This window comes from Oncorhynchus masou, chromosome 32, assembly GCF_036934945.1.
Source record: "Oncorhynchus masou masou isolate Uvic2021 chromosome 32, UVic_Omas_1.1, whole genome shotgun sequence".
Taxonomy (NCBI): Eukaryota; Metazoa; Chordata; class Actinopteri; order Salmoniformes; family Salmonidae; genus Oncorhynchus; species Oncorhynchus masou.
The window spans coordinates 85,078,742-85,106,311 of NC_088243.1; the positions used below are offsets into that span (position 1 = coordinate 85,078,742).

The 27,570-nt window shown below is 46.9% G+C and overlaps 1 protein-coding gene across 3 annotated transcripts in view; it reads left to right on the plus strand.

Annotated features, from left to right (window-relative positions):
• LOC135526727 (copper-transporting ATPase 1-like) overlaps positions 1 to 20,885 on the plus strand; it is a 39,806-nt gene extending 18,921 nt beyond the window's left edge. For 2 of the 3 annotated variants that reach the window (XM_064955340.1, XM_064955341.1), the window contains exons 10-23: positions 5,975 to 6,208; positions 6,873 to 6,964; positions 7,244 to 7,371; positions 7,466 to 7,620; positions 7,882 to 8,016; positions 11,437 to 11,631; positions 11,863 to 12,045; positions 14,166 to 14,237; positions 14,325 to 14,472; positions 14,747 to 14,893; positions 15,462 to 15,604; positions 16,170 to 16,373; positions 18,913 to 19,133; positions 19,560 to 20,885. In XM_064955340.1, the coding sequence (XP_064811412.1) occupies positions 5,975 to 6,208; positions 6,873 to 6,964; positions 7,244 to 7,371; positions 7,466 to 7,620; positions 7,882 to 8,016; positions 11,437 to 11,631; positions 11,863 to 12,045; positions 14,166 to 14,237; positions 14,325 to 14,472; positions 14,747 to 14,893; positions 15,462 to 15,604; positions 16,170 to 16,373; positions 18,913 to 19,133; positions 19,560 to 19,833 (2,331 nt within the window). In that variant the 3' untranslated portion in view covers positions 19,834 to 20,885. Of the gene's footprint in view, positions 1 to 5,974; positions 6,209 to 6,872; positions 6,965 to 7,243; positions 7,372 to 7,465; positions 7,621 to 7,881; positions 8,017 to 11,436; positions 11,632 to 11,862; positions 12,046 to 14,165; positions 14,238 to 14,324; positions 14,473 to 14,746; positions 14,894 to 15,461; positions 15,605 to 15,935; positions 15,972 to 16,169; positions 16,374 to 18,912; positions 19,134 to 19,559 lie in introns of those variants that run through there. The other variant, XM_064955342.1, reaches the window with a different exon arrangement.
• The last annotated feature ends 6,685 nt before the right edge of the window (positions 20,886 to 27,570 follow it).

Below are 27,570 nucleotides of genomic sequence, written 5' to 3' on the forward strand. Positions count from 1 at the left end.
AGAGATAGAGAGGGATAGATGGGGAGGGAGGGAACAGTCACTTGGGGCGTATAGACGGGGAGGGAGGGGCATATAGATGGGGAGGGAGGGAGGGAACAGTCACTTGGGGCGTATAGATGGGGAGGGGGAGGGAGGGAACAGTCACTTGGTGCGTATAGATGGGGGGGGCAGTCACTTGGGGCATATAGACGGGGAGGGAGGAAGGGAACAGTCACTTGGGGCGTATAGATAGGGAGGGGGGGAGGGAGGGAACAGTCACTTGGGGCGTATAGATGGGGAGTGGGGGAGGGAGGGAACAGTCACTTGGGGCGTATAGACGGGGAGGGGGGGAGGGAACAGTCACTTGGGGCGTATAGACGGGGAGGGAGGGAGGGAACAGTCACTTGGGGCGTATAGACGGGGAGGGAGGGAACAGTCACTTGGGGCGTATAGACGGGGAGAGAGGGAACAGTCACTTGGGGCGTATAGACGGGGAGGGAGGGAGGGAACAGTCACTTGGGGCGTATAGACGGGGAGGGAGGGAGGGAACAGTCACTTTGGGCGTATAGATGGGGAGGGGAGGGAGGGAAGTCACTTGGGGCGTATAGATAGGGAGGGGAGGGAGGGAACAGTCACTTGGGGCATATAGACGGGGAGGGAGGGAGGGAACAGTCACTTGGGGCGTACAGATGGGGAGGGGGGGAACAGTCACTTGGGGCGTATAGACGGGGAGGGAGGGAGGGAACAGGCACTTGGGGCGTATAGATGGGGAGGGGGGAGGGAGGGAGTGAGGGAACAGTCACTTGGGGCGTATAGACGGGGAGGGAGGGAGGGAACAGGCACTTGGGGCGTATAGACGGGGAGGGAGAGAACAGTCACTTGGGGCGTATAGATGGGGAGGGGGGAGGGAGGGAGGGAGGGAACAGGCACTTGGGGCGTATAGACGGGGAGGGAGGGAGGGAACAGGCACTTGGGGCGTATAGATGGGGGGGGGGAGGGAGGGAGGGAGGGAACAGTCACTTGGGGCGTATAGACGGGGAGGGAGGGAGGGAACAGGCACTTGGGGCGTATAGATGGGGGGGAGGGAGGGAGGGAGGGAACAGTCACTTGGGGCGTATAGACGGGGAGGGAGGGAGGGAACAGGCACTTGGGGCGTATAGACGGGGAGGGAGGGAGGGAGGGAACAGGCACTTGGGGCGTATATAGACGGGGAGGGAGGGAGGGAACAGTTACTTGGGGCGTATAGACGGGGAGGGAGGGAGGGAACAGTCACTTTGGGCGTATAGATGGGGAGGGGAGGGAGGGAACAGTCACTTGGGGCGTATAGATGGGGAGGGGAGGGAGGGAACAGTCACTTGGGGCGTATAGACGGGGAGGGGGGGAGGGAGGGAACAGTCACTTGGGGCGTATAGACGGGGAGGGAGGGAACAGTCATTTGGGGCGTATAGACGGGGAGGGAGGGAGGGAACAGTCACTTTGGGCGTATAGATGGGGAGGGGAGGGAGGGAAGTCACTTGGGGCATATAGACGGGGAGGGGGGGAGGGAGGGAACAGTCACTTGGGGCGTATAGACGGGGAGGGAGGGAGGGAACAGTCATTTGGGGCGTATAGACGGGGAGGGAGAGAACAGTCACTTGGGGTGTATAGACGGGGAGGGAGAGAACAGGCACTTGGGGCGTATAGACGGGGAGGGAGGGAGGGAACAGGCACTTGGGGCGTATAGACGGGGAGGGGGGAGGGAGGGAACAGTCACTTGGGGCGTATAGACGGGGAGGGAGGGAGGGAACAGTCACTTGGGGCGTATAGACGGGGAGGGGGGAGGGAGGGAACAGTCACTTGGGGCGTATAGACGGGGAGGGGGGGAGGGAGGGAACAGTCACTTGGGGCGTATAGACGGGGAGGGAGGGAACAGTCATTTGGGGCGTATAGACGGGGAGGGAGAGAACAGTCACTTGGGGCGTATAGACAGGGAGGGAGGGAGGGAACAGTCACTTGGGGCGTATAGACGGGGAGGGGGGGAGGGAGGGAACAGTCACTTGGGGCGTATAGACGGGGAGGGAGGGAACAGTCATTTGGGGCGTATAGACGGGGAGGGAGGGAGAGAACAGTCACTTGGGGCGTATAGACGGGGAGGGAGAGAACAGGCACTTGGGGCGTACAGATGGGGAGGGGGAGGGAACAGTCACTTGGGGCGTACAGATGGGGAGGGGGGAGGGAGGGAACAGTCACTTGGGGTGTATAGACGGGGAGGGAGAGAACAGGCACTTGGGGCGTACAGATGGGGAGGGGGGGAGGGAGGGAACAGTCACTTGGGGCGTATAGACGGGGAGGGAGGGAGGGAACAGGCACTTGGGGCGTATAGACGGGGAGGGAGGGAGGGAACAGGCACTTGGGGCGTATAGACGGGGAGGGAGGGAGGGAACAGTCACTTGGGGCATATAGACGGGGAGGGGAACAGTCACTTGGGGCGTATAGATGGAGAAGGAGGGAGGGAGGGAACAGTCACTTGGGGCGTATAGGCGGGGAGGGAGGGAGGGAACAGTCACTTGGGGCGTATAGATGGGGAGGGAGGGAGGGAACAGTCACTTGGGGCGTATAGGCGGGGAGGGAGGGAGGGAACAGTCACTTGGGGCGTATAGGCGGGGAGGGAGGGAGGGAACAGTCACTTGGGGCGTATAGACGGGGAGGGAGGGAGGGAACAGTCACTTGGGGCGTATAGATGGGGAGGGAGGGAGGGAACAGTCACTTGGGGCGTATAGATGGGGAGGGAGGGAGGGAACAGTCACTTGGGGCGTATAGATGGAGAAGGAGGGAGGGAGGGAACAGTCACTTGGGGCGTATAGGCGGGGAGGGAGGGAGGGAACAGTCACTTGGGGCGTATAGACGGGGAGGGAGGGAGGGAACAGTCAAGAGTGCAAGGTTATAGAACATTCAGATAGAAATATATAATGTAGAACAAACAAGACTGTTGAATAGAATATCAGACTGAATAAGCCCCTGATTTTAAAATTAGATTTTCATTTTATATACAGTGCCTCCGGAAACTATTCGGACCCCTTGATTTTTCCACATTATTGTTACGTTACAGCCTTATTCGAAAATGAATTAAAAAATTGTTTTAAATCCTCAACAATCTACACACAATACCTCCATAATGACAAAGCAAAAACAGGTTTTTAGAATTTTTTGCAAATTTATAATAAAAAAAACTAAAAAACGGAGACCTTATTTACATAATTATTCAGACCCTTTGCTATGAGACTCGAAATTGAGCTCAGGTGCATCCTGTTTCCATTGATCATCCTTGAGATGTTTCTACAACTTGATTGGAGTCCACCTGTGGTAAATTGAAGTGACTGGACATGATTTGGAAAGGCACACACCTGTCTATATAAGGTCCCACAGCTCTGAGACAGGATTGTATTGAGGCACAGATCTGGGGAAGGGTACCAACAAATGTCTACAGCATTGAAGGTCCCTAAGAACACAGTGACCTCATCATTCTTAAATGGAATAAGTTTGGAACCACCAAGACTCTTCCGAGAGCTGGCCGCCCGGTCAAACTGAGCAATCGGGGGAGAAGGACCTTGGTCAGGGAGGTGACCAAGAACCCGATGGTCACTGTGACAGAGCTCCAGAGTTCCTCTGTGGAGATGGGAGAACCTTCCAGAAGGACAACAATCTCTGCAGTACTCCACCAATCAGGCCTTTATGGTAGATTGACCAGACGGAAGTAATTTCTCAGTAAAAGGCACATGACAGCCCGCTTGGAGTTTCCTTAAAGACACTCAGACTATGAGAAACAAGATTCTCTGGTCTGATGAAACCAAGATTGAACTCTTCGGCCTGAATGCAAAGCGTCACCTCTTGAGGCAATCTGGCACCCATCCTTATGGTGAAGCATGGTGGCACCATCCTTATGGTGAAGCATGGTGGCACCATCCTTATGGTGAAGCATGGTGGCACCATCCTTATGGTGAAGCATGGTGGCACCATCCTTATGGTGAAGCATGGTGGCACCATCCTTATGGTGAAGCATGGTGGCACCATCATGCTTTGGAGATGTTTTTCAGCGGCAGGGACTGGGAGACTAGTCAGAATCAAGAGGAAGCTGAACGGAGTCAAGTGCAGAGAGATCCTTGATGAAAACTTGCTCCTGGCGCTCAGGACCTTGGACTGGCCTGAAGGTTCACCTTCCAACAGGACAGCGACCCTAAGCACACAGCCAAGACAACGCAGGAGTGGTGTCGGGAACAAGTCTCTGAATGTTCTTGAGTGGCCCAGCCAGAGCCAAGACTTGAACCCGATGGGGAGCATCTCTAGAGAGACCTGAAAATGGCTGTGCAGCGACATTCCCATCCAACCTGACAGAGCTTGAGAGGATCTGCAGAGAAGAATGGGTGAAACTCCCCAAATACAGGTGTGCCAAACTTGTAGCGTCATACCCAAGAAGACTCGAGGCTGTAATCAAGGCCAAAGGTTCTTCAACAAAGTACTGAGTAAATCGTCTGAATACTTGTGTAAATGTTTTTTTATTTTTAGTGAATTAGCAAACATTTCAAAAACCTGATTTTGCTTTGTCATTATGGGGTATTGTGATGAGTGTACATTGATGAGCAAAAAAACAACAATTTAATCCATTTTAGAAAAAGGCTGTAACCTAACAAAATATGGAAAAAGTGAAGCAGTCTGAATACTTTCTCGAAGGCACTGTATATACCAAAGTATGTGAACACACCTTCAAATTAGTGGATCCGGCTATTTCAGCCACACACGTTGCTAACGGGTATAAAATCGAACACACACCCATGCAATCTCCATAGACAAACATTGGCAGTAGAATGGTCTTACTGAAGAGCTCAGTGTCTTTTTAACGTGGCACCGTCATAGGGTACCACATTTCCAACAAGGATGCCCTGCTAAATCTGCCCCAGTCAACTGTAAGTAATGTTATTGTGACGTGGAAACAACTAAGAGCAACAACGGCTCAGCCGCAAAGTGGTAGGCCACACAAGCTCACAGAACGGGACCGCTGAGTGCTGAAGCGTGTAAAAATGGTCTGTCCTCATTTGCAACATTCACTACCGAGTTCCAAAATACTTCTGGAAGCTGTTTGTCAGAAGCTTCATGAAATGGGTTTCCATGGACGAGCAGCCGCACACAAGCCTAAGATCACCATTCGCAATGCCAAGCATTGGCTGGACTAGTGTAAAGCTCGCGCCAGACTCTGGAGCAGTGGAAATGCGTTCTCTGGAGTGATGAATCCCAATTTATCATCTGGCAATCCGACGGACAAATCTGGGTTTGGCGGATGCCTGGAGAACTCAACCTGCCTGAATGCATAGTGCAAAACTATAAAATTTGGTGGAGGAGGAATAATGGTCTGGGGCTGTTTTTCATGGTTCGGGATAGGCCCCTTAGTTCCAGCGAAGGGAATTCTTAATGCTACAGCATACAATGACATTCTAGACGATTATGTGCTTCCAACTTTGTGGCAACAGTTTGTGGAAGGCCCTTTCCTGTTTCAGCATGACAATGCCCCTGTGCACAAAGCGAGGTCCTTACAGAAATGTTTTTTTTTAGATCGGTGTGCAAGTACTTGAATGGCCTTCACAGAGCCCTGACCTCAACCCCTTCAAACACCTTTGGGAATCGCCCAACATCAGTGCCCAACCTCACTAATGCTCTTGTGGCTGAATGGAAGCAAGTCACTGCCACGATGTTCCAACATCTAGTGGAAATCCTTCCCAGAAGAGTGGAGGCTGTTATAGCAGCAAAGGGGGGACCAACTCCATTTTAATGCCCATCATTTTGGAATGGAATATTCAACTAGCAGGTGTCCACATACTTTTGGTAATCTCGTGTGTCTTTCTAAATAACACAATACTTAATTAAATAAATCACAATTTGTGACTCAAGTGTGGAAATCCTTTCCTAATCAAACCTGAAATGAATATTTTTCCTGATTTTTAGGATCTAACTTTCTTGTCTTTAGTTTATTGGCGGCCGCTACTTCTACACCCAAGCCTACAAGGCCCTGAAACACAAAACAGCTAACATGGACGTGCTCATCGTGCTGGCCACCTCCATAGCCTTCACCTACTCCGTGGTCATCCTCATGGTCGCCATGATAGAGAGGGCAAAGGTCAATCCCATCACCTTCTTTGACACGCCCCCCATGCTCTTTGTCTTCATCTCCCTGGGACGCTGGCTGGAGCAAATCGCCAAGGTACTGAACCTATATATCTCTTTTATTTAACCTTTTATTTAACTAGGCAAGTCAATTAAGAACAAATTCTTATTTACAACGACGGGAGCATGGTGCTGTTTTTGTAGCTAGAGTACGTCTCTTTTAATGATAAGTTATCCGTTTGTTGTAGCTTAAGTATAATTTATATACAGTGCCTTGACTTTTCCTACATTTTGTTACATTACAGCCTTATTCTTAATTTGATTAAATTGATTATACTTTCTGAAGGCACTGTATATAAAAGCATACTTTAGCTATAACAAACGGATAACTTACCATTAAAAGAGACTACAAAAACAGCACCGTGCTCTGCAGCTACTACCGTCTGTTGCAATATAAGACATAGAAGCATATCTTCTAGAAGACGGGGGGCTCCCGAGTGGAGCAGCGGTCTGAGGCACTGCACCTCAGCGCAAGAGGCGTCACTACAGTCCCTGGTTCGAAACCAGGCAGTATCACATCCGGCCGAATGCTCTGTCGAATGCTCTGTCGCTATTGCAACCATATACTCCTGAGCTGCTCTGTCTCTAACACAACCATATACTCCTGAGCTGCTCTGTCTCTAACACAACCATATACTCCTGAGCTGCTCTGTCTCTAACACAACCATATACTCCTGACCTGCTCTGTCTCCCTCCTCCAGAGTAAGACGTCAGAGGCTCTGTCCAAGCTGATGTCCCTCCAGGCCAGCGAGGCCACGGTGGTCACGCTCAACACAGACATGTCTGTACTCAGGTACTTCCCTAAAGTACTTCCTGTTTCTAGACCTGGAATTGGATAGCCTGGGTGTTTCTGGTCATAACCAAAACCGTTTCTGGCCCTGAGATTAGGAATTGGATAAGGTAGGCTGTAAGATATTTGACACTAGTGTTTTTTGTTTTTTTTTAAGTTTCATTTCGACGTTTAATCAGAACTGACCCCAGGTCAACATTGAACAGCGAACTCTTTTGAGACATGACATAGAACCAGTGTATTATACATCCGACTACACGCCTTCCTCTCTGTCCGTGTCAGTGAGGAGCAGGTAGATGTAGAGCTGGTCCAGAGGGGAGACGTGGTCCGGGTGGTTCCTGGAGGGAAGTTCCCCGTAGATGGGAGGGTCATCGAGGGACACAGTATGGCTGACGAGTCTCTCATCACAGGTGGGTTACAGTGGGAAGATCAACTCTGAGGATACTGCAGAAGATGCATCTCAAAGCTAATCGTCTCGTCTCTGATGTGCGTTTTGTGTCCCAGGCGAGGCCATGCCGGTGACTAAGAAGCCAGGCAGCTCAGTGATAGCTGGCTCTATCAACCAGAACGGCTCTCTGCTCGTCAGTGCTACACACGTAGGCCTGGACACAACCCTGTCTCAGATAGTTAAACTAGTGGAGGAGGCTCAGACATCGAAGGTGAGGCTGGTTGGTGGTGGTAATATGTTCATTTTTGTGAAAACGATCTTCTGTTTCCTGGACTTTGAGTTGGATATAAGGGATATTTGATATACATTTGTCAATATTTAATTTTGACAGAACTGACCTTGGGCAACAAATGGAGGATTTGTCTCAGAATGAATTGTTCAGTTGTTCTGAGCTAGAAGAGCTTCACCTCTGTGACCTCTGACCTATGCTTGAACCTTTTTACCTTTATGACCTCTGACCTCTCCCCTGCAGGCTCCCATCCAGCAGTTTGCAGATAAGATCAGTGGCTACTTTGTCCCGTTCATCGTTGGGGTCTCTCTCCTCACTCTGTTCGCCTGGATCCTCATTGGCTTTGTCGACTTTCCACTGGTGGAGAAATACTTCCCTGTGAGTAACCGTTACTATACAGATATCTGTGTAAAGCCGTTACTATACAGATATCTGTGTAAAGCCGTTACTATACAGATATCTGTGTCAAGCCTTTACTATACAGATATCTGTGTAAAGCCTTTACTATACAGACATCTGTGTCAAGCCTTTACTATACAGATATCTGTGTAAAGCCGTTACTATACAGATATCTGTGTCAAGCCTTTACTATACAAATATCTGTGTAAAGCCTTTACTATACAGATATCTGTGTCAAGCCTTTACTATACAAATATCTGTGTCAAGCCTTTACTATACAGATATCTGTGTCAAGCCGTTACTATACAGATATCTGTGTCAAGCCTTTACTATACAAATATCTGTGTAAAGCCTTTACTATACAGATATCTGTGTCAAGCCTTTACTATACAAATATCTGTGTCAAGCCTTTACTATACAGATATCTGTGTCAAGCCGTTACTATACAGACATCTGTGTCAAGCCTTTACTATACAGACATCTGTGTAAAGCCTTTACTATACAGACATCTGTGTCAAGCCTTTACTATACAGACATCTGTGTCAAGCCGTTACTATACAGATATCTGTGTCAAGCCGTTACTATACAGATATCTGTGTCAAGCCGTTACTATACAGATATCTGTGTCAAGCCGTTACTATACAGATATCTGTGTCAAGCCGTTACTATACAGATATCTGTGTCAAGCCGTTACTATACAGATATCTGTGTCAAGCCGTTACTATACAGATATCTGTGTCAAGCCTTTACTATACAGACATCTGTGTCAAGCCTTTACTATACAGACATCTGTGTCAAGCCTTTACTATACAGACATCTGTGTCAAGCCTTTACTATACAGATATCTGTGCCAAGCCGTTACTATACAGATATCTGTGCCAAGCCTTTACTATACAGATATCTGTGTCAAGCCTTTACTATACAGATATCTGTGTCAAGCCTTTACTATACAGATATCTGTGTCAAGCCTTTACTATACAGATACAGTGCCTTGCGAAAGTATTCGGCCCCCTTGAACTTTGCGACCTTTTGCCACGTTTCAGGCTTCAAACATAAAGATATAAAACTGTATTTTTTTGTGAAGAATCAACAACAAGTGGGACACAATCATGAAGTGGAACGACATTTATTGGATATTTCAAACTTTTTTAACAAATCAAAAACTGAAAAATTGGGCGTGCAAAATTATTCAGCCCCCTTAAGTTAATACTTTGTAGCGCCACCTTTTGCTGCGATTACAGCTGTAAGTCGCTTGGGGTATGTCTCTATCAGTTTTGCACATCGAGAGACTGAAATTTTTTCCCATTCCTCCTTGCAAAACAGCTCGAGCTCAGTGAGGTTGGATGGAGAGCATTTGTGAACAGCAGTTTTCAGTTCTTTCCACAGATTCTCGATTGGATTCAGGTCTGGACTTTGACTTGGCCATTCTAACACCTGGATATGTTTATTTTTGAACCATTCCATTGTAGATGTTGCTTTATGTTTTGGTTCATTGTCTTGTTGGAAGACAAATCTCCGTCCCAGTCTCAGGTCTTTTGCAGACTCCATCAGGTTTTCTTCCAGAATGGTCCTGTATTTGGCTCCATCCATCTTCCCATCAATTTTAACCATCTTCCCTGTCCCTGCTGAAGAAAAGCAGGCCCAAACCATGATGCTGCCACCACCATGTTTTTTATGGATATCTTTAAGAAATGGCTTTCTTCTTGCCACTCTTCCATAAAGGCCAGATTTGTGCAATATACGACTGATTGTTGTCCTATGGACAGAGTCTCCCACCTCAGCTGTAGATCTCTGCAGTTCATCCAGAGTGATCATGGGCCTCTTGGCTGCATCTCTGATCAGTCTTCTCCTTGTATGAGCTGAAAGTTTAGAGGGACGGCCAGGTCTTGGTAGATTTGCAGTGGTCTGATACTCCTTCCATTTCAATATTATCGCTTGCACAGTGCTCCTTGGGATGTTTCAAGCTTGGGAAATCTTTTTGTATCCAAATCCGGCTTTAAACTTCTTCACAACAGTATCTCGGACCTGCCTGGTGTGTTCCTTGTTCTTCATGATGCTCTCTGCGCTTTTAACGGACCTCTGAGACTATCACAGTGCAGGTGCATTTATACGGAGACTTGATTACACACAGGTGGATTGTATTTATCATCATTAGTCATTTAGGTCAACATTGGATCATTCAGAGATCCTCACTGAACTTCTGGAGAGAGTTTGCTGCACTGAAAGTAAAGGGGTTGAATAATTTTGCACGCCCAATTTTTCAGTTTTTGATTTGTTAAAAAAGTTTGAAATATCCAATAAATGTCGTTCCACTTCATGATTGTGTCCCACTTGTTGATTCTTCACAAAAAAATATCTTTATGTTTGAAGCCTGAAATGTGGCAAAAGTTTGCAAAGTTCAAGGGGGCCGAATACTTTCGCAAGGCACTGTATCTATGTAAAGCCTTTACTATACAGGTATCTGTGTAAAGCCGTTACTATACAGATATCTGTGTAAAGCTGTTACTATACAGATATCTGTGTAAAGCCTTTACTATACAGATATCTGTGTAAAGCCGTTACTATACAGATATCTGTGTAAAGCCTTTACTATACAGATATCTGTGTAAAGCCTTTTCAGAGGGTGTATTTAGCTAAATCATTCCACTTAAATCAGGTATTTTCATCATTTTTATTTAAGTCCTGTCTCTTTGTGAGAGCAGTATGGGAAAGCCCTAGTCTGCTGTCACCTGTCTACTTCCTTTTTAAACAGTGGAGGCTGATCAAGGAGAGGAAATCAACATTAGACTATTGAAATGTAAACCAGACTGTTCCCCTGTTTCACTGGCTCCCTCTACAGGGCTATGATAAGAGCATCTCTGTCTCCCTCTACAGGGCTATGATAAGAGCATCTCTGTCTCCCTCTACAGGGCTATGATAAGAGCATATCTGTCTCCCTCTACAGGGCTATGATAAGAGCATCTCTGGCTCCCTCTATAGGTCTATGACAAGAGCATCTCTGTCTCCCTCTACAGGGCTATGATAAGAGCATCTCTGTCTCCCTCTACAGGGCTATGATAAGAGCATCTCTGTCTCCCTCTACAGGGCTATGATAAGAGCATCTCTGTCTCCCTCTACAGGGCTATGATAAGAGCATCTCTGTCTCCCTCTACAGGGCTATGATAAGAGCATCTCTGTCTCCCTCTACAGGGCTATGATAAGAGCATCTCTGGCTCCCTCTACAGGGCTATGATAAGAGCATCTCTGTCTCCCTCTACAGGGCTATGATAAGAGCATCTCTGGCTCCCTCTACAGGGCTATGATAAGAGCATCTCTGGCTCCCTCTACAGGGCTATGATAAGAGCATCTCTGTCTCCCTCTACAGGGCTATGATAAGAGCATCTCTGTCTCCCTCTACAGGGCTATGATAAGAGCATCTCCAAGGCAGAAGCTGTGATCAGGTTTGCCTTCCAGGCCTCCATCACGGTGTTGTGTATCGCCTGCCCCTGCTCTCTGGGCCTGGCAACCCCGACAGCTGTGATGGTGGGCACGGGGGTTGGCGCTCAGAACGGTATCCTCATCAAGGGAGGGGAACCACTAGAGATGGCACACAAGGTGAGGGGAGAAGACACTACCAATCAGACCGTAGTCGATCACTAATAATATCATATTGATAGTAAAAAAAATCATTAGGTTTGATATGTTATGCCTCATGTTTGTAGTCAGAATCTGATTGTTTGCGACTGTTGCAGTTCCTGGGTGTATGTTATTAAATTGTCTGAGGATCGCGATACTGTCGCTTCCCTTATTCCTCACTGATTACAAAAAAAACTGTATATTTTCCAGATCCAGACAGTGGTGTTTGATAAGACGGGTACCATCACCTACGGAGCTCCTAAAGTCATCCAGGTGAAGATAGTAGTGGAAGGGAACCGGATGCCTCGGTCCCGTCTGCTGGCCATCGTAGGGACTGCAGAGAACAACAGTGAACACCCGCTGGGAGCTGCCATCACCAAGTACTGTAAACAGGTGGGTCTGTTACCAAGTACTGTAAACGGGTGAGTCTGGTACCAAGTACTGTAAACGGGTGAGTCTGGTACCAAGTACTGTAAACGGGTGAGTCTGGTACCAAGTACTGTAAACGGGTGAGTCTGGTACCAAGTACTGTAAACGGGTGAGTCTGGCACCAAGTACTGTAAACGGGTGAGTCTGGCACCAAGTACTGTAAACGGGTGAGTCTGGCACCAAGTACTGTAAACGGGTGAGTCTGGCACCAAGTACTGTAAACGGGTGAGTCTGGCACCAAGTACTGTAAACGGGTGAGTCTGGCACCAAGTACTGTAAACGGGTGAGTCTGGCACCAAGTACTGTAAACGGGTGAGTCTGGCACCAAGTACTGTAAACGGGTGAGTCTGGCACCAAGTACTGTAAATGGGTGTCAAGTAATTATTTAATCAGTGTTCATAAACTCCAATTATATTTATCTGTCTGATACCGAGAGTTTGTAAAGTTCTGCTCTTATTAAATACAAACAGACAGAATTCCCAGCTCACAATTGATCAGGTCCCAATTTATTTGCGAGAACTCCAAAGTTTTCACAATTACAGTCCTTATTATATCATTTTTAAACTATGCGCATACATACACACAAACATGGATTTTCAGAAGAGTCTAACCACAGTTTATAACCCCTCAACTGACTGCTCCAGTCTCCCCAGACACCATAACTCTGGAGGAGCTCTCCCCATCCTCTCATCTCCACATACATTCCTTTCTTCCTAGCTCCATGCCATATAACCCCTTCCTAATGAACAAACATTATTTAATACTACAAGAAAGACAGGGTAGAATTCTTGCCAGTTAAAGTGTAGTATACCTCGTTTAGTCATTATTGATAAAAATCCCATAACAACGGGTGAGTCTGTTACCAAGTACTGTAAACGGGTGAGTCTGTTACCAAGTACTGTAAACGGGTGAGTCCTACAGCTGACAGGCTGGAGACTGGTTGTGAGTCCTACAGCTGACAGGCTGGAGACTGGTTGTGAGTCCTACAGCTGACTGGCTGGAGACTGGTTGTGAGTCCTACAGCTGACAGGCTGGAGACTGGTTGTGAGTCCTACAGCTGACTGGCTGGAGACTGGTTGTGAGTCCTACAGCTGACAGGCTGGAGACTGGTTGTGAGTCCTACAGCTGACAGGCTGGAGACTGGTTGTGAGTCCTACAGCTGACTGGCTGGAGACTGGTTGTGAGTCCTACAGCTGACTGGCTGGAGACTGGTTGTGAGTCCTACAGCTGACGGGCTGGAGACTGGTTGTGAGTCCTACAGCTGACGGGCTGGAGACTGGTTGTGAGTCCTACAGCTGACTGGCTGGAGACTGGTTGTGAGTCCTACAGCTGACTGGCTGGAGACTGGTTGTGAGTCCTACAGCTGACTGGCTGGAGACTGGTTGTGAGTCCTACAGCTGACTGGCTGGAGACTGGTTGTGAGTCCTACAGCTGACTGGCTGGAGACCGGTTGTGAGTCCTACAGCTGACAGGCTGGAGACCGGTTGTGAGTCCTACAGCTGACAGGCTGGAGACTGGTTGTGAGTCCTACAGCTGACAGGCTGGAGACCGGTTGTGAGTCCTACAGCTGACAGGCTGGAGACCGGTTGTGAGTCCTACAGCTGACTGGCTGGAGACTGGTTGTGAGTCCTACAGCTGACAGGCTGGAGACTGGTTGTGAGTCCTACAGCTGACAGGCTGGAGACTGGTTGTGAGTCCTACAGCTGACAGGCTGGAGACTGGTTGTGAGTCCTACAGCTGGAAACTGGTTGTGAGTCCTACAGCTGGAGACTGGTTGTGAGTCCTACAGCTGGAGACTGGTTGTGAGTCCTACAGCTGGAGACTGGTTGTGAGTCCTACAGCTGGAGACTGGTTGTGAGTCCTACAGCTGACAGGCTGGAGACTGGTTGTGAGTCCTACAGCTGGAGACTGGTTGTGAGTCCTACAGCTGGAGACTGGTTGTGAGTCCTACAGCTGACAGGCTGGAGACTGGTTGTGAGTCCTCGTGAAAAATCATTCCAAGCGTCTGGATGACTTAAAATATTTGGTCTCCGTCTGTCATTGTGGATCCAGATGAAGTGTACTAATCTGTCTCTCTGTGTTAGGAGCTGGGGACAGAGTCCCTTGGTGCGTGTACTGACTTCCAGGCTGTGCCAGGCTGTGGAATACGATGCCAGGTCAGTAACACAGAGACCGTCAGGAGAGGACCGTGACGGCTGTGTAATAACAAAACCTGTGTGTGTGTGTGTGTGTGTGTGTGTTAGGTCAGTAACACAGAGACCCTGCTGAGACAACATCAAGAGGACAGTGACAGTGAAGACAACAACCAGGGAAACAGTGTTCTGGTCCAGATCAGTGACTCCAGAACCCGGCCAGGATCACACCCCCTCATCATGGATCCGCAGCCTCTCAGTGCGTACTGGGATGTGTAGTGCAAAATAGGACCGCTGTTTTCAATTGTTTTAAAGCCGATGGAAAATATAATCTTAAATTAGCCATTATTGTCAATTATTATTCACCATTAAGCCTGACTATTCCCCTGTTTCCACTGCATCGATTTAAATGCATGCTATACATTGTCTCCAATCTAGGATATATTCTTTTCTCACCCCTATTCCCCTCTGTGTTCCTCTATAGCCCTGGTGTTGATAGAGAGCCAGTAACCTCTCTGTGTGTTCCTCTATAGACCTGGTGCAGACAGCATCCTACGTGGTGTTGATAGGGAACAGGGAGTGGATGAGGAGGAACGGACTGCAGATCAGACCTGATGTTGACGAGACCATGAATGAACATGAACGCAGAGGACGCACTGCTGTACTGGTGGCTGTCGACAGTGAGTTACTGAGGAGGAGTTTCCAACCTTTAATCCATCGTGTTGCTGAGTATATAACCACTCTCTGTCTCTCTCTCTCCCTTTCCCTGTCTCTCTCTCCGTATCTCTCTCTCTCTCTCTCTCTCTGTATCTCTCTCTCTCTCTGTATCTCTCTCTCTCTCTCTCTGTATCTCTCTCTCTTTCTCTGTATCTCCCTCTCTCCGTATCTCTCTCTCTCTCTCCGTATCTCTCTCTCTCTCCGTATCTCTCTCTCTCTCTCCGTATCTCTCCGTATCTCTCTCCGTATCTCTATCTCTCTCTCCGTCTGTCTCTCTCCATCTCTCTCCGTGTCTCTCTCTCTCTCTCTATCTCTCCGTCTCTCTCTCTGTCTCTTTCTCTCTCCCCCCGTCTCTTTCTCTCTCCCCCCGTCTCTCTCTCTCTCCGTATCTCTCTCTCTCCGTCTCTCTCCGTCTCTCTCTCCCCCCGTCTCTTTCTCTCTCCCCCCGTCTCTCTCTCTCTCCGTATCTCTCTCTCTCTCTCCCCGTCTCTCTCTCCGTCTCTCTCTCTCTCCCCCCGTCTCTCTCTGTAGGTCTTCTATGTGCCATGATAGCCATAGCAGACACAGTGAAGCCTGAGGCAGAGTTGGCGGTTCACACGCTGCAGGCCATGGGGCTGGAGGTGATTCTGATGACTGGAGACAACAGCAAGACGGCACGGGCCATCGCTGCTCAGGTAGGGGACTGGACAGGACTGGGTGGTGGGGTTCAGAGGTCACGGGATCCATTTCATCTTCCCCTCATAGGTTATTGAAACCATCAACGAGCTGTGTTCAGGAGACGACATAGAGTACTACATGCAAATCTAATGTTTATGAATGTACTGAACCAGAACGAACATGTCCCTCTTGAAAACAGCATCTGATAAACAGCCCAAATGCTTTTATTGTGTTTTGTGAACTGTCATTTAGCTGTCTCTGTCTCCTCCAGGTGGGTACAGGAAGGTGTAAATGTAGTTTTATTGTAGGTTGTGAACTGTCATTTAGCTGTCTCTCTGTCTCCTCCAGGTGGGCATCAGGAAGGTGTAAATGTAGTTTTATTGTAGGTTGTGAACTGTCATTTAGCTGTCTCTCTGTCCCCTCCAGGTGGGCATCAGGAAGGTGTAAATGTAGTTTTATTGTAGGTTGTGAACTGTCATTTAGCTGTCTCTCTGTCTCCTCCAGGTGGGCATCAGGAAGGTGTAAATGTAGTTTTATTGTAGGTTGTGAACTGTCATTTAGCTGTCTCTCTGTCCCCTCCAGGTGGGCATCAGGAAGGTGTTTGCGGAGGTGCTGCCGTCCCACAAGGTGGCCAAGGTAGAGCAGCTGCAGCAGGCAGGGAAGAGGGTGGCCATGGTGGGTGACGGGGTCAACGACTCGCCCGCTCTGGCCATGGCAGACGTTGGCATCGCCATAGGAACTGGCACCGACGTGGCCATAGAGGCAGCTGACGTGGTGCTGATCAGGGTGAGGAGCAGAGAGCTGAGTGGATGGCTGTTAATCTGTCTGGCCGTCTCTACGTGTTAATCTGTCTGGCCGTCTCTACGTGTTAATCTGTCTGGCCGTCTCTACGTGTTAATCTGTCTGGCCGTCTCTACGTGTTAATCTGTCTGGCCGTCTCTACGTGTTAATCTGTCTGGCCGTCTCTACGTGTTAATCTGTCTGGCCGTCTCTACGTGTTAATCTGTCTGGCCGTCTCTACGTGTTAATCTGTCTGGCCGTCTCTACGTGTTAATCTGTCTGGCCGTCTCTACGTGTTAATCTGTCTGGCCGTCTCTACGTGTTAATCTGTCTGGCCGTCTCTACGTGTTAATCTGTCTGGCCGTCTCTACGTGTTAATCTGTCTGGCCGTCTCTACGTGTTAATCTGTCTGGCCGTCTCTACGTGTTAATCTGTCTGGCCGTCTCTACGTGTTAATCTGTCTGGCCGTCTCTACGTGTTAATCTGTCTGGCCGTTTGATCGTCTCTACGTGTTAATCTGTCTGGCCGTCTCTACATGTTAATCTGTCTGGCCGTTTGATCGTCTCTACATGTTAATCTGTCTGGCCGTCTCTACATGTTAATCTGTCTGGCCGTTTGATCGTCTCTACATGTTAATCTGTCTGGCCGTCTCTACATGTTAATCTGTCTGGCCGTCTCTACATGTTAATCTGTCTGGCCGTCTCTACATGTTAATCTGTCTGGCCGTCTCTACATGTTAATCTGTCTGTCCGTCTCTACGTGTTAATCTGTCTGGCCGTCTGATCGTCTCTACATGTTAATCTGTCTGGCCGTCTCTACATGTTAATCTGTCTGGCCGTCTCTGCATGTTAATCTGTCTGGCCGTCTCTACATGTTAATTACGGCTGAGATCCCGTTAACGGGATCGATATGACAACAGCCAGTGAAAGTGCAGGGCGCCAAATTCAAACAACAGAAATCTTATAATTAAAATTCCTCAAACACACATGTATCTCATACCGTTTTAAAGGTAATCTTGTTGTTAATCCCACCACAGTGTCTGATTTTTAAAAATCCTTTACGACGAAAGCACACCAAACGATTATGTTAGGTCAGTACCTAGTCACAGAAAAACACAAAAAAATAAAATGAATCACTAACCTTTGATGATCTTCATGAGATGACACTCATAGGACTTTGTTGCACAATACATGCATGTTTTGTTCGATAAAGTTCATATTTATATCCCAAAATCTCAGTTTACATTGGCGTGTTACATTCTGCTTCCAAAACATCCGGTGATTTTTGCAGAGAGCCACATCAATTTTCAGAAATATTCATCATAAACATTGATAAAAGATACAAGTGTTATGCATGGAACTTTAACTACATTTCTCCTTAATGCAACTGCTGTGTCAGATTTCTTTTAAAGCGCACCATGCTATAATCTGAGTACAGCGTTCAGACACAAAAACAAGCCATACAGATATCCGCCATGTTGTGGAGTCAACAGAAGTCAGAAATAGCATTATAAATATTCCCTTACCTTTGATCTTCATTAGAATGCACTCCCAGGAATACTAGTTCTACAATAAATGTTTGCTTTGTTAGATAAAGTCCATCATTTATGTCCAAAAACCTCCTTTTTATTTGCGCCTTTAGTTCACAAATCCAAATTCACGACGCGCAGGCCAGACGAAAAGTCAAATTCCATTACAGTTCGTAGAAACATGTCAAACGATGTGTAGAATCAATCTTTAGGATGTTTTTAACATAAATCTTCAATAATGTTTAAACCGGAGAATTCCTTTGTCTTTAGAAAGGAAAAGGAACGCAGCTAATGCTCTCACGGGTTCGCGCGAGACTGAGCTCATGGCATTCTGGCAGACCTCTTACTCAATCAGCTCTCATTCTCTCCTCCTTCACAGTAGAAGCCTGAAACAAGATTCTAAAGACTGTTGACATCTAGTGGAAGCCTTAGTGTAAATTTGGTCTGATTGCATTTCCTATCTTGGATAGGCAAAGACTTGAAAACCTACAAACCTCAGATTTCCCACTTCCTGGTTGGATTTTTTTCTCAGGTCTTTGCCTGTCATATGAGTTATACTCACAGACATCATTCAAATAGTTTTAGAAACTTCAGAGTGTTTCTATCCAAATCTACTAATAATATGCATATCTTAGCTTCATATCTTAGTTTACTCTGGGCACTTTATTCATCCAAGCTACTCAATACTGCCCCCAAACCATAAGAAGTTAATCTGTCTGGCTGTCTGATCGTCTCTACATGTTAATCTGCCTGTTCGTCTCTACATGTTTTTATTTATTTTTATTTATTTTTTTTCACCTTTATTTAACCAGGTAGGCTAGTTGAGAACAAGTTCTCATTTGCAACTGCGACCTGGCCAAGATAAAGTATAGCATGTTAATCTGTTGGCCTCAAATTCATTTTTGAAGAATTGCGCAATTTTATTGTCATGGTAAAGCTCAAGTCTGTCTTGAATACTAAGTTTTCCTCTCTCCTCCATGTCCTTCTCTCTCCATGTTCTCTCTCCACTGTCTACAGAATGACCTGCTGGATGTAGTGGGGAGTATTGACCTGTCCAAGAAGACCGTCAAGAGAATCAGGATCAACTTTGTGTTTGCTCTGGTCTATAACCTGGTGGGGATCCCTATCGCTGCTGGGGTGTTCATGCCTGTTGGTTTGGTTCTCCAGCCGTGGATGGGTTCTGCTGCCATGGCCCTCTCCTCTGTCTCTGTGGTGTTGTCCTCTTTACTACTCAAATGGTGAGTTAGCAGACCAGGTGCCAGTTTCCCATCAAGCTGTGGTTGGTGTGTGTGTGTGTGTGTGTGTGTGTGTGTGTGTGTGTGTTAGTTAGCTCTTCTCGGCACCTTAGTTACTCGAAATCCAGCACTGAACTACAACTTGCAGTGCCTTATTGTTTCTGTATCTAACTCTCTCTCTCTGTTTGTAGCTACACTAACTCTTCTCTCTCCCTCTGTGTGTAGCTACACTAATTCTTCTCTCTGTTTGTTGCTACACTAACTCTCCTCTCTCTCTCTGTTTGTTGCTACACTAACTCTCTTCTCTCTCTCTGTTTGTTGCTACACTAACTCTCTTCTCTCTCTCTGTTTGTTGCTACACTAACTCTCTTCTCTCTCTCTGTTTCTAGCTACGCTAACTCTTCTCTCTCTCTTCCTCTGTGTTTGTAGCTACACTAAGCCCAGCGCTGAGCTGCTGGAGTCTCGTCTGGGCAGTCAGAAGAGAGACACTGCAAGCCTATCAGACGTCAGTGTACACATTGGCATGGGCGAGCTGCGCCGTTCCTCCCCCAAGCTGAGCCTATTGGACCGCGTCGTTAACTTCAGCCGCGCCTCCATCAACTCTCTCCAATCAAAGCACTCCCTGAACAGCATGGCCCTCAGCGAACCCGACAAACACTCATTGCTGGTGGGCGAGGCCCTCTGCGAGGAGGAGTTTGTCTGAGGCTAGGTTATGCTAAGCTACGCTAGTCTATGCTAATTTAAGCTTGGTTTAGCCATTTTATGCTTGACTAGGCTACGCTAAGCTAACTTAAGGTAATTGCCCCATCCATCTACACAGGGTGACATCTTTTGACTTGAAAAAGCCTTTGTTGCCCCACACCGTCTGACTGACAGCGCGCACTCCAATGGATGCCTGGGGGGGGGCTTCATGTTCACTCTACCGCTACCCTGGGTCTTTTGTCAATGGCCACTTGTACCCTCGGGGGATAGGGTCTTACACTGGGGTTTTGTAGGAGCTCTGACTCTTTGTCCAGGGTGTTAAGAGCTTCAGCTGAAAGATGATGCAGGTGTCATTAGGAAGACTGCACTGCAATCTTTTTCTATGGGCTTATAATATGAAGGTTTGCAGAGACAATCTTTTGACATTTATCCAAAGACACCCTAAAATGGTGCCCCATGTTAAAGTGTACTTAATGTGACAAAAAAAACAAAAGTCCTTCTGAGGCAGCAGAAGTGTAATAAATATACTGTTGTATATTATGATTGTATAATTAAGCAATGAGGCCCGGGGAGGTGTGGTATAAGGCCAATATACCACGGCTAAGATATGTTCTTAGATACAACACAATGTGGAGTGCCTGGACACAGCCCTTAGCCTTGGTATATTGGCCATATTTCACAACCCCCCCCGAGGAGCCTTATTGCTATGATAAACTGGTTACCAATGTAATTAGAGCAGTAAAAATAAATGTTTTGTCATACCTGTGGTATATGGTCTGATATAGCATGGCTTTCAGCCAATCAGAATTCAGGGCTCAAACCACCCATTTTGTAACGAGAGTATTTATATTAGTCTTATTTAAAAACAAAAACAATTACCACAGTACTTATTTGTACGTTGTCGTATATTTTCCTTGGAAAACGAAGGAATGTTGTTGAGGATGTTTGTTTGTTATCCGTATGTTTCCAACATCAAACGTTGTTTTCTCGAATTAAGAAATATATATATTGTATCATTTAAGAATGTGCTGTATAAACTCTAAGGATCTCTTACTGCAGAATACTTGTGTAACCATTTGTACCAGTAAACGTTACTGAAGTGCCAATTGTATACTCAAAGTCCAACACATTCCAAAGATAACGCTGTGCTCAGCAGGAGTCTGCAGCTGATTGGCTAGTCTGCTTTACCACAGTCTATTTATTGACCGAGTTTCTCACAGAATGAACAAGAATTGCATGTTAATTATGTAATTCATTGGATTAGTAACACAGACCTGTGTGGAACAGCCAATAGTCAGTTATTGAATGTCAATTCTTCACTGTGAATGAAACGACCGATGTTACATGGTAGAAGTAATATGTGAGATGGGACATTTCGAAAACCAGGAAGACTTGGGGCAGTAACATCTGGGTTTCTGGGGGGGCGGGGGGCACCAGGAAGGTGTGGGTCAGTAACATCTGGGTTTCTGGGGGGGGGCACCAGGAAGACATGGGTCAGTAACATCTGGGTTTTTGGTAGATGCACCACAAGGATGACTGAAATGGAGTTCTAAGTTGATTTCCAAATATCATTCTAACTATATAGAGTTAGACTATATTACTAGAGACACTGAAACACCCAATGTAAAGCTAGCAGGACTAGCAGGATAGGAGATTGTAAGTCCTCTTCATATTGTGGGCATGACTGATCATGCCAGAAGGCCTGCTTGTTAGTTGAACTGGCCAGTAGTGGCTTGTCATCTGTGTGTCATTCCTCTATATTGCTGTGCTTTTCAACGTGAATGATATAATCATGCAACACAATGTAGACACCTACTGATTCCTCCACATTAGATGCCAGTTTCATTGTGCTCTGATATGCAGACCATAGTGCCGGCCAGTACATGTATCTAGCCATCCGGGGGAGGAAGCTATCTAGGGGGGTTGTGTGTGGAAGCTATCCGGGGGGGGGTTGTGTGTGGAAGGGAGGGGTTGTGTGTGGAAGGGAGGGGTTGTGTGTGGAAGCTATCCAGGGGGTTGGGGGGTTGTGTGTGGAAGGGAGGGGTTGTGTGTGGAAGCCATCCAGGGGGGTTGTGTGTGGAAGCCATCCAGGGGGGTTGTGTGTGGAAGCTATCCGGGGGGTTGTGTGTGGAAGCTATCGGGGGGTTGTGTGTGGAAGCTATCTGGGGGGGGGGTTGTGTGTGGAAGCCATCCAGGGGGGTTGTGTGTGGAAGCCATCCAGGGGAGGGTTGTGTGTGGAAGCCATCCAAGGGGGGGTTGTGTGTGGAAGCCATCCAGGGGGGGGTTGTGTGTGGAAGCCATCCGGGGGGGGTTGTGTGTGGAAGCTATCCGGGGGGGGGTTGAGTGGAGGGCATTAGTGTTTCCATATAGGTTGTCTGTATAATTATCTTGGAATAAACTGCTTTGACGTTGTTCTTCTGTTTTAATTTTCATTTAAACACACAGCATCATTCTGGCCCATCAAGTCCACCTGATTCGCCTTTTAAATGGTTAAAACATCCCTATTGCAGTGAAGTGCACTCGGTGGAAAAGGAATCTGCTGTGTCTAACCTTGACCAGTAGATGGCAGTAAGCAACCAGTGGTTTTGAATGCGAGATGACAAAATGTTATATTTACATACTTTATCATATTTTGTTATATGGAGACTGAATAAACCATGTGACCTGTCCAGGGGAAAGGCTAGTAAGGCTTCAGTCTTGCGCTCCAGGACGTTGACAGCATCCGATGTCACAGGAAGGCCAAGATCATCAAAGACCTCTGCCACCACAGCCTTTTTATATTACCTTTATTTAACCAGGCAAGTCAGTTAGGAACACATTCTTATATTCAATGACTGCCTAGGAACAGTGGGTTAACTGCCTGTTCAGGGGCAGAACAACAGATTTGTACCTTGTCAGCTCAGGGGTTTGAACTTGCAACCTTCCGGTTACTAGTCCAACGCTCTAACCGCTAGGCACTTTAGTCACTGTTACTAGCCAGCTACCACCCGGTACTCTACCCTGAACTTTAGAGACTGTTACTAGCAGGCTACCACCCCGTACCCTGCCCTGAACCTTAGAGACTGTTACTAGCCGGCTACCACCCGGTACCCTGCCCTGAACTTTAGTCACTGTTACTAGCCAGCTACCACCCGGTACCCTGCCCTGAACCTTAGAGACTGTTACTAGCAGGCTACCACCCAGTACTCTACCTTGTACTTTAGAGACTGTTACTAGCAGGCTACCACCCGGTACTCAACCCTGCACCTTAGAGACTGCTGCCCTATAGACATAGACACTGAACAAGGGTCACTTTAATAATGTTTACATCTGGTTTTACCAACTTCATATGTACACTGAGCATACAAAACATTGATTGACCAGGTGAATCCAAGTGAAAGCTATGATCCTTTACTGATGTCAGTTGTTAAATCCACTTCAAATCAGTGTAGAAGAAGGGGAGGAGACCTGGTTAAAGAATTTGTAAGCCTTGAGACAACTGAGACATGGATTGAGTATGTCTGCCATTCAGTGGGTGAAGACAAAATATTTAAGTGCCTTTAAACGGGGTATGGTAGTAAGTGCCAGGTGCACCGGTTTGTGCCAAGAACTGCAACGCTGCTGGGTTTTTCACAACAGGTTCCCGTGTGTATCAAGAATGGTCCACCACCCAAAGGACATTAAGCCGACTTCACACAACTGTGGGAAGCATTAGAGTCAACATGGGCCAGCACCCCTGCTTTAGACACCTTGTAGTGTCCATGCCATGAACTTTATTGCCCCTGAGATAAAATCTTAATCTGTGTATGCGACCGATCTTTGATTTCATTTAGTAGTAAAAACAAAAACATTACAACCCTTTTGAGACTTCATTATTTTGTTATTTCATCCAGTTAGTCTAGACATGACAACATCCCAAATAAAAATACATTAAAATATCATTATTCCAGAATACCCTTTTCCTAAAAATACCCATTTAATTTAGATGACTGTAAACTGTCATGACGTAGTCCTCGAGTGTATTTGTATCACTTTGGCTAGATTGACATTGCAGCAGATTGACTTGGCAGATAGACTGAAGGCCTGTAAAACATTGATTGATATTTACGTAAGACTTTTAATTTGTAGTAATTAAGGTTTGTTCGGGCAGGTTTGTGTGGCATTTCTTGGGGTTTGGTACATCAAGTTAAAGAGACACGAATACATTGTCTGCTGGTTGACAAATATTGTTATTAGAATCCATTGTGCTTATCTCTCACTAATTGTTCCTTTTCAATGCTACATTAAACATATTTGATTAATGAATGTGCTTCATCACATAAATAATTTATAGGACTTTAAGTTTGAAATACCGAGAATTAGAAATATGTAGTATCTCAGATCAACCATCAATTACAATATTCCAAATATAGCATTCACAGTTTTACATATGAAAAACATCAAACAGTGAATAGATGCTGAGACTGATTCAACCCTAGGCACGTTATAGAGCAGACCACTTTGACGTCATTTACAGCGTATACCGTCAGCGTTTACCGTTTGAACGTCAGAGAAATTGCCTTTTAAAGGTGCAGTGTCTGTCCAGTGCACTGCTCTACAACCAGCCTTGGGTTGAATCGCTGCCTCGGTTTGAATTAGATCTGCCGATGCTACATTTAACTACTGAAATACACTGAAACGTTATCCATCGCTCAAAGCCTCTTCCTAAAATCTGGAAGAACAACTTCTATAGCAGGATTCTCTGTGAAAATACTTATATAGAAACCATAAGTCAATACTGGTAGATATATTTTTCATACTTAAAACATTTAAAAACACCTTACAAAAATCACATGATGCGATGAAAATGGAGGACACTTATCAACCAAACGGAATGTTCACAATAATTATTTTAAACACTTTTTTAAGTATTACTTCCTTTTACTTCTTAGACATAAACTCTGGAATAAACTGGATAAAAAATAGCAATCTGTCTATTGTGTTTTTTTTAAGGTACTCGTAACGCTATTATCCAGAGTTCCTTTTTGTCCGACAGTACCGGACCCGTAGCCTACCTGTAGTTTTTGCTGATGTTATTGTAGTCCCGAGTTTAACACCATAACAGTGCATTTGAGTGAATCTTTCAGCAGGTCAATCATTCACTATTCCTCGAATTATTTTGTCATATAGATTAGGGATTGACAAAACGTGCACAAGACATGCTGCGCTTTTGTCTAGCCTGAGAGATGGTCTAGCGAGCCTGAGACAGCAGCAGAGGAGCACAATAAAAACAAACTGACCATCATCTCTTTGGCACATGGTTCAGCAAGGTGGGTTGTCTCATGACTGAGTTAATTCGGGAGTGCAAGGTTTTTCTCTTTATCAAGAAACAACACAACACTTCACAACGCTGTGCCACACCTTGAAATGGATCGCTACTTTCATTTCAAGGCAAGACGGCATGGCGGATTCTGCTTTAGGGGGAGACCCCTCCCACCCCCCAGATACTGTATCAAACTAGAAGTTGTTTTTAACATAAGATTTATCATTGTTTTGAAACAGATGCAGCGGATGCCACCCTGAAAGCAGTGTAGGCTGCTGAGGGGAGAACGGCTCATAATAACGGCCTGTACGGAGCAAATTAAATGGCATCAAACACCTGGAAACCATGTGTTTGACGCATTTGATACCATTCCACTGATTCTCTCCCCCCCCCCCCCAATTAAAGTGCCACCAACCTCCTGTGCCTGAAGTGACGATACACACAGACTAGTTGGCTGTCTGAAAAACACCTGCCGTATTATCACACTAATGAGGAGTGGTTTGTTCATGCATGGTTTGGGAAGCAGAATAGATAGTCTGGAATAAACATAAATTATATGAAGATATTGCATCAAAAGCACCAGTAATATACATAAATGGTTATTGTAGACCATTAAAAGATCTCACACTGTTCGGGGGAGTAAACCCTGGTCATGGAACCAATGTAGACACCATCCAAAATGGCAACCTATTCCCTACATAGTGCACTACTTTTGACCAGAGCCCTATGAGAATAGGATGCCATTTGGGACGCAGCCCTGGCAAAGTTCACTCATTTGGCAAATATGAATTCATTAACATGCACTGTGTGTCATATTGTTATTCTCTGACATGACACTAATATATTACCGTCAAGAGGTTGTGTATTGTTGAGAGGTCTCACAAACCGCTGTTGAGATTTGGCAAATAAATTAACTTCATTTTGGAGTAGGCATCATAGTTCGATTAAGACTGACTAATACTGATTACTGCTATTGTTACAAATACAGGAATACAGACCCTGTTGTTTTTTCCTGGATCTCCACTGGACACAAACAACTGTTTTGAATATGAAAATGTTTTGGCAGAAAAAATACAAATCGACAGAAAAGTCCAAACTGAATGGGAATAGAAAAACAACCACCTCCTCTCACTGAACACAGACCCAACTATAAACCACCATCATCACAGTGCCAGAATAACAACGAGACCAATTTCTTCTGCAATTGAAAATAAATCACACATAGCAGCAAACACAAAGAGAGAGGGTGACGGAGAGAGGGTGACGGAGAGAGGATAACGGAGAGAGGGTAACGGAGAGAGGGTGGCGGAGAGAGGATAACGGAGAGAGGGTAACGGAGAGAGGGTGGCGGAGAGAGGGTGACGGAGAGAGGGTGGCGGAGAGAGGGTGGCGGAGAGAGGGTGGCGGAGAGAGGGTAACGGAGAGAGGGTAACGGAGAGAGGGTGGCGGAGGGTAACGGAGAGAGGGTAACGGAGAGAGGGTAACGGAGAGAGGGTGGCGGAGAGAGGGTGACGGAGAGAGGGTGACGGAGAGAGGGTGACGGAGAGAGGGTGACGGAGAGAGGGTGGCGGAGAGAGGGTGGCGGAGAGAGGGTAACGGAGAGAGGATAACGGAGAGAGGGTAACGGAGAGAGGGTGGCGGAGAGAGGGTGGCGGAGAGAGGGTGACGGAGAGAGGGTGACGGAGAGAGGGTGACGGAGAGAGGGTGGCGGAGAGAGGGTGGCGGAGAGAGGGTGGCGGAGAGAGGGTGGTGGAGAGAGGGTGACGGAGAGAGGGTGACGGAGAGAGGGTGGCGGAGAGAGGGTGGCGGAGAGAGGGTGGCGGAGAGAGGGTGGCGGAGAGAGGGTGGCGGAGAGAGGGTAACGGAGAGAGGGTGAAGGGAGGAGGGAAACAAGGGATTCTGTCTGTGGAGAGGAGGAGAAAAAGGAGGGCAGAGGATGAGAAGCAAAACTTAACTTTGGCACAGAATGAGGAAGAGGGTTGGCGGTGGGTTGGTGGTGTCTGCCTCCAGTACAGATGGTGAGAGGGTAGTATGGCAGTGCCAGGAGGGTTGGTGGGGTCTGCCACCAGTACAGATGGTGAGAGGGTAGTATGGCAGTGACAGGAGGGTTGGTGGTGTCTGCCACCAGTACAGATGGTGAGAGGGCAGTATGGTAGTGCCAGGAGGGTTGGTGGTGTCTGCCTCCAGTACAGATGGTGAGAGGGTTGGTGGTGTCTGGGTTGGTGTCTGCCGCCAGTACAGATAGAGAGAGGGTAGTATGGCAGTGCCAGGAGGGTTGTTGGTGTCTGGGTTGGTGTCTGCCGCCAGTACAGATAGAGAGAGGGTAGTATGGTAGTGACAGGAGGGTTGGTGGTGTCTGGGTTGGTGTCTGCCGCCAGTACAGATAGAGAGAGGGTAGTATGGCAGTGACAGGAGGGTTGGTGGTGTCTGCCACCAGTATAGATGGTGAGAGGGTTG